Source organism: Pelodiscus sinensis, chromosome 24 (assembly GCF_049634645.1).
Source record: "Pelodiscus sinensis isolate JC-2024 chromosome 24, ASM4963464v1, whole genome shotgun sequence".
NCBI classification, from domain to species: Eukaryota; Metazoa; Chordata; order Testudines; family Trionychidae; genus Pelodiscus; species Pelodiscus sinensis.
The window spans coordinates 13,057,443-13,063,442 of NC_134734.1; the positions used below are offsets into that span (position 1 = coordinate 13,057,443).

At 62.4% G+C, this 6,000-nt stretch overlaps 1 protein-coding gene across 2 annotated transcripts in view; it reads left to right on the plus strand.

The window, feature by feature from the left end:
* Positions 1-2,170, plus strand: part of IGSF9 (immunoglobulin superfamily member 9) — a 52,508-nt gene extending 50,338 nt beyond the window's left edge. For both annotated transcript variants that reach the window (XM_075907210.1, XM_075907211.1), the window contains exon 21: positions 1,517-2,170. In XM_075907210.1, coding sequence (XP_075763325.1) covers positions 1,517-1,746 — 230 coding nt within the window. In that variant the 3' untranslated portion in view covers positions 1,747-2,170. The remainder of the gene's footprint in view (positions 1-1,516) is intronic.
* The last annotated feature ends 3,830 nt before the right edge of the window (positions 2,171-6,000 follow it).

Genomic DNA, 6,000 nt, shown 5'->3' on the forward strand with positions numbered 1-6,000 from the left:
CATGGGAGGCAAGTAGAGTCTGTAGTGTTCTTTGGGGTCCCAGGGACTCTGATGTCTCTCAGGGATTAACACCAACCCCTTCCCACCCTCCGTATTCCTGAATGAGCCATGCAGCGAAACCAAGATGTCTTGCCCAGCACCCCATTGGCCTAGCCCGAGCAGCTGATCACACAACTCACAGGGGCTGCCTGACATTGGAAACTCCTGACTGCCGCTAGGCCACGGGGATCGGCGCTTGCTGCTCTGGAGCAGCTCTGGAGTAGTCCTGGAGACCCCTTTAGTGTGTCAGCCCCTTTGGGTCACGCTCTCGCTGGGGGATGGCGCTTGGCTTCCCTGCTCCTGGGACCGAACCTTGGAGCCTTCAGCACCCCGTGTCGCACTGCCAGCTCCTTCAGCAAAACCTGCTGCACTGGGCACTGGAGAGAAACTGAACTCCCTTCCCCCGCCTTGCATGTGGGCCGTGACTCCCAGCGGGCACGGCAGGCAGCAGGGCTCATGAGATCCAGGAACACCACGTGGCCAGTCCATGGTTACCCCAGAGAACAGAAAGTTACCGCACGGTCCATCTTGGCCTGCCCAGAGCACAGAGACCTCTGACCCCTTTTAGTCCCAGGTTTGGAGCGTCTCCTGCTGCCAGCAGCCCTCACTTACCCACCCCATCAGGCCCTTTGTTCTCCAGCTGGTCGCTCCCGGCTGGCTTCCTGTGAAGGGTGGGTCATCGGTGGGCCTTAGTTGCTAGGTACCAATGTCCAGATTCTCCATGGGCATGGGGCCCCAGCCCCACACAGCCAGGCATCAGTCACACCGGATCTCTGCCAAGTAAGTAGGGGCCTGTCAGGTGAACAACTTTGTCCTACCAGCTAGTTAGCCACGCACCACCTAGGGGAAACTGAGGCACATACACTAGACATACATAAAAATTCCCACTTTAACACAGGGCTGGGTTCAGACCAAGCCTCCTTTGTCCCTGCTACACGTCCAAGCCGTGAGGCAGCTGGGCACACACTGCTGTATTCCCACCCACACACAGGAAGCCACCAGGCCCAGTCTAGTTCCTCACCTTTTCCCCCCTTGCAGTCAGAGCCCCTCAACCCATGGGGCTGTTGTCTGGGGACGCTCCAGCCCTAAGCTGGCACCAAGTCAGGGCGGTGGGCACCAATTCCACCTCCAGAGACCTAATCCATGGATGAGCCATGCTGGGGTGCTCCTAACCATAAGCCCCCATGTAGGTCAGGCAGATCCAGTCCCAGCCAAGACCCCTCAGCCATGGGTGGGTCTGTGTGAGCTGGCTGGGCTGGTCCCAGCCAGGAGTTCCCTGCCATGGACTGGCCTGTCTGAGCCATACTGAGCCAGTGTGCAGGTCCATGAGAGCCAGTCCCAGCAGGGAACCCCCGGGGGCAGGACCGTGTGAGTCAGTCCCAGCTGAAAGTTGTTCCTGGGGCAGCCCTCTGGGGACACAGGGTGGGAGTCGGGCCTGCCCTGCCCTCCCTGAGCCATCTCCTTTGCTGGCTTGCAGGTGCCAAAGCTCCCAGTGATGGCAGTGGCTCCCCGAGGAACTCGAAGTCGGTGGATGACCTGGAGGCGCCGGGCTCACCTCGGGCCCTGGCCAGCCCGGAGGCTCGCTGCGCAGTCCTGAAGGAGGAGTTCCTGGCCTACCGGCGCCGCAGAGAAGTTCTCCAGCAGCGCAGGCAGCGGTTGAGCAGCCGCGGCTATGACGAGCGCTTTGAGCAGGCCACGCTGCTGTAAGAGGATGCGCCCCGGCTGGGTGGCTGCCACACCCCCCCATGGGATCATTGGTGCTGGCCTGCAGGCAGCCAGCGCCCCGGCCCACACGCACACCGGGCCAGGAATCAGCAGCCCCCGGCAGTGGCCAGTCTGCCAGACTATCGTTGGGCCAGTGATGCAGGAAGCTTGTGCCTGCCAGGTGTAGTTAGGCCAGGCCAGACCTTTGTACTGCACACGGCTGGGCCGCTGTGGGGCCGAGGGGAGCCCAGGCTCAGCCCCTACTCTAGAGCCAGCATATGCCCCAGGCTGCTTGGCCCTGCTGGACCCAGGGCCAGGCCGAGGAGACGTGCGCTAGCACCCGAGCGCAGGGAGCCCCTGAGGGCTCCTCGCGGGGGACGGGTGGAAGTCAGAGGAATTTGTAATGGAATAAAGAGAATTGCCCAGACTTGCCCCCCTCCCTGTGAGTGACAGACCGTGCCAGGAGGGGAGAGGGTGCCAGTGCCAGCCGAAGGAGGCCCCCTCTGTGGCCTGCCATCCCCTCCTGGCCCTGCACAGCGCCCTGCTCCTGACCTGGGCACGCACTTGGCATCAAGCCACTTTCCTCCACGTCTGCGTCAGCCTGGTTCCTGGCCTCGGCTGTGCCCACCCCAGGACATGCCGCTTTTCACTTGCACCAGTTGCTGCTGCTGTTAGCTGCCCTGGCTCAGGAGAGAGGGGGCCTGGGCCTAGCCCAGGCTCATTGCTAGTTGGCAGGTCCCCCCTCCCTGCGGGCAGAGGGCAGCAGGCCGACCAGCCCGTGGGCCTCTCCCCGAGGGCTGGCAGGGTGAAATCCAGCCAGGCTGCTGCTGCAGTGTCCGATGGAGCCCCGGGGGCTGACCCCAAGTAAAGCACAGCGCTAGGCAGCGCCTGCCCTGGTGCACTCCCTTGTACCACAGACCCTGCCCCCCTCTGAATTACCCCACCATGTGCCTCCTCCCTCTAAACACTCCATAGACCCTTCCATGCCCCCCACCCCGTACCAGCCCTTGCCCTCCCTGCACCATGGTGCTCCCAAGACCCCCTTGCCCATCCCCCACTGACCCCTTCCCCACCCTCTTCCCCAGTGCCCCGCTACTCCACCCCCACACCACAGACCTCTCTGCAGCACCCTCTGCCCGGCCCTCACGTCCCTGGCTCCCCTCAAGCCAGGCCAGGAGCAGCATGGATCCCTGGGGGAAGTGAACACAGGCAGCCCCATCGATCCCCCTCCACCCAGTCGCATCACCCTGCACTCGGGGAGCAGCCGCCCAGCCCAGAGAGCTGGGGGCGCCCGATTACGCTGCAGGAGCGAGTGGGGGCCAGCTCAGATCCGGAGACACCATTGCCGGTTTGTAACTGCCCCAGAGCCTGCTGCCTGGAGGTCCTGCAGCCTCCCCCACCCCAGGGGTATGGGGGCTGCTTGTCACTGGGCTGGGCTGCTGCTCAGCGTACGCCGGGCAAGGACTTAGCCAGGCGCCTGGCACCCATCACTGTGAGATCAGGACATCCCCTCAGGCTGGGAGCGGTGCTGGACTGAGCCCCAGGGGAGCAACGAGTCTTCACAGGTGAGTGTTGGGCTCTACCCCCGGCACCCACAGGCATCGTCCCTCAAGGCATCCCTGCTGCTTGCGCACGGGGGAGCAATGGTGCCAGAACCAGGGGGCCAATGGGCCAGGCCCCCCTTTTTATCATGAGAGGAGTGGGGGGCAATGGGCTTGCAGTTTGAGGGGACAGCAACCTACCCCTATGCAAAAAAGTGGGTGCATGGCCCCTCCCCCCCCAGTTCTGCGACCAACACCTCCCCCCCTTCAAGCAAAGGTTCCTGTGCCCTTGGCTTCGAGGAAGGCAGGGAAGCCACTCGGCTTGGCTGGGACATAGCCTGTGGCTGAGCGCTGGCCAGGCCAGGCCACCCATCACAACACTGGCGTGACTGCTGGCACCAAGCATGGTCTCTGCCAGCCCCAGGCTCCCCTGTGCCATCCCCAGCCCTGCCACCTCCCCTGCAGCGGGTTGTGCCATTCTTGCCTGCCACAGAGACGCTGAGTTGCAGCCACCCATCCTGGGGGGTAGGACCAGCTGAGGTCGACCTGGAAAGGCTCCAAGCTGCACCGAGGAGCCGTGAAGGCAGCGCCTGGATGCTGGGTGCCTGGGCCGGCACTACCTGAGCTCAGCCGTGGGGCGGGGGCAGCGGGGCCTTGGTGCGCCGGGCTGAGCGACGCTTGGGATTTGTCAGCGAAAGGCCTCTCTTTTCAAAACCAACTCTGTACAAGTGACCTATTCCACCTCCCCATCTTCAGCCCTGCCACTGGGCCTCCAGCCGGCCTGCAGGCTGTTAGCCCAGCCCTGGGCTCCCACTTACACAGCCAAGCCCAGACCCTCAGGCCTGTTTCTAGCCCTTCCTGGAACCACAGAGGTTGGTGCCTTGCTCCCCTTGCACCCCCCGGCTGCATTTCCCTGGGGCTCTGCCCCCCTTCAGGGATGCTTTGGTGGGTGCAGGGCTGTGGCAGCCCATGGGCCGGCTGGTCTTTGGCTTCCGGGGCTCAGACCAAGAGCTGGATCCCTGCCAGCTGTTCTCTGCCTTTGTGAAAGCCAAGAATCCTTCAGCTTCCCATGCCACAAACAAGCCCCAAGCCACTGTGACACGGGCGCCAACTCAGCCTCATGCAGTGGCTTCAGGCAGTAGCCCCGAGGGCTCCCACCCTGGGCTGCTGGAGGGGTGCCCCCCTCCCCACATGCCTCCGTCTGGGATGGAGCCTGCAGTTATAGCCACAGCCACGTTCTTGCCTTAGAAATGCCGCCTGCAGGATCGAACGGTAGGATGGGGAGTGAGGACAGGCTGGAGCGGGGCCGGGGGTGAGTGCAGGCGGGTGCAGTAGGAGGCTCCTTCCTTGCAGATAAATCCTTTACAGCACAACACGACCGGTGCTCTGAGCCAGGCCCCCATTGACCCAGCCCCTGTGGAGCATACACCCTCCCCCCGACACACACGCAGGGAGCAGAGCCAGACTGCACTGGCCACGCCGCGAGGCCTGGCACAGCAAATCAGGAAAGTGACATAAAGCCAAGTTGGCTTCTCCTGCCATAGCCTGCAACCCAACCCAACCCAGCTCCTTCCAGACTAACCAGGGGCCTGCCAGGGGCAGATCGGGTCCCCTCTCCAACCAGCTTTGCAGGTCCCATCTTGTCCGTGTCCCAAAGAGACCCCAGGCTCTTCTCCCACAGCAATTGCCCACATCACTCACAGCAAACAGCTGCCCCTGTCTTCACTTTCCCCTCTTACAGGCTCCACCTGGGCCTCTGGCAGGCTGACATGCCCCAGCTGACTGCTGTCCCCCTCCGTGAGGCTGTGCTTCATAATCCAGGGTCCTACAGCCACAGGCTTCTTGTCCCAGCCTCCTCCTGGACTATCTCAGGGCCCCAGATAGTTGCAGGGCCAGTCCTGGGCAGCTGTGCAGGGCCGGAGTAGCCCAAAGCAACCATAGGAAAAAGGTGAAGAAAAACCCATTCATCTCCTGGGACACTAAGGCAGCCAACTGGCTCTGTCTCCACACTGCCTGCTGCATCTCCGGCTGTCTTTGCCTTACTCCTCTGCATCCAGCTGTAGCGGCTTCCACCTCCCCAGGGGTATGTCCGCTCCCAGGGCAGCAATGACTCCATGAAAGGAGGCAGCTCTCTGATAACGCAGGCCAGGGCTCTGAGTTGGGACTGGAGTTTCAGCCACAGGAGAAATTAAAACTCCACTTCCAAAGGAACAAGTCTCCCCATCCATCACTCAGTTGTCAGCGGGGAAGTCTCCTTCTTACAGGATCAATCTGCTTACCGCCTGGGTGGCATCAAAACTGCATGGGAGGGGCGTGGTGGGACATTCCTTAACTAGCTGAAGTCACGCCCCGTCACGCCTGGGCCAGAGCTGCTCATCCTGCGACGCACTGCACATCACTCACGGCTGAGGCTGCTTAAGAGCTCCCGCTTCTATTCTGGACATTACGGTACTTCGTGGAGGGTCGAGGGGGTTGATGTCTGACTAGGACCTCACTATCAGTGGAGGAGAAGCCCAAGGGATCACCCAGAGATGGGCAGGTACTTGGATTTTATAACCCTCCACCCCCAGCCGCTGCCTTGCCTGAACGCACTAGCTCAGCCAGAGCCAGGCCATTAGAGTCATCAGCACCTCGGTTCTCCCTCGTCCAGGCACCAGCCCTGCTCAGCTTGTGAGATGTGACCAGCCCCCCAGCCTCAAGCTATAAGGCCATGGCA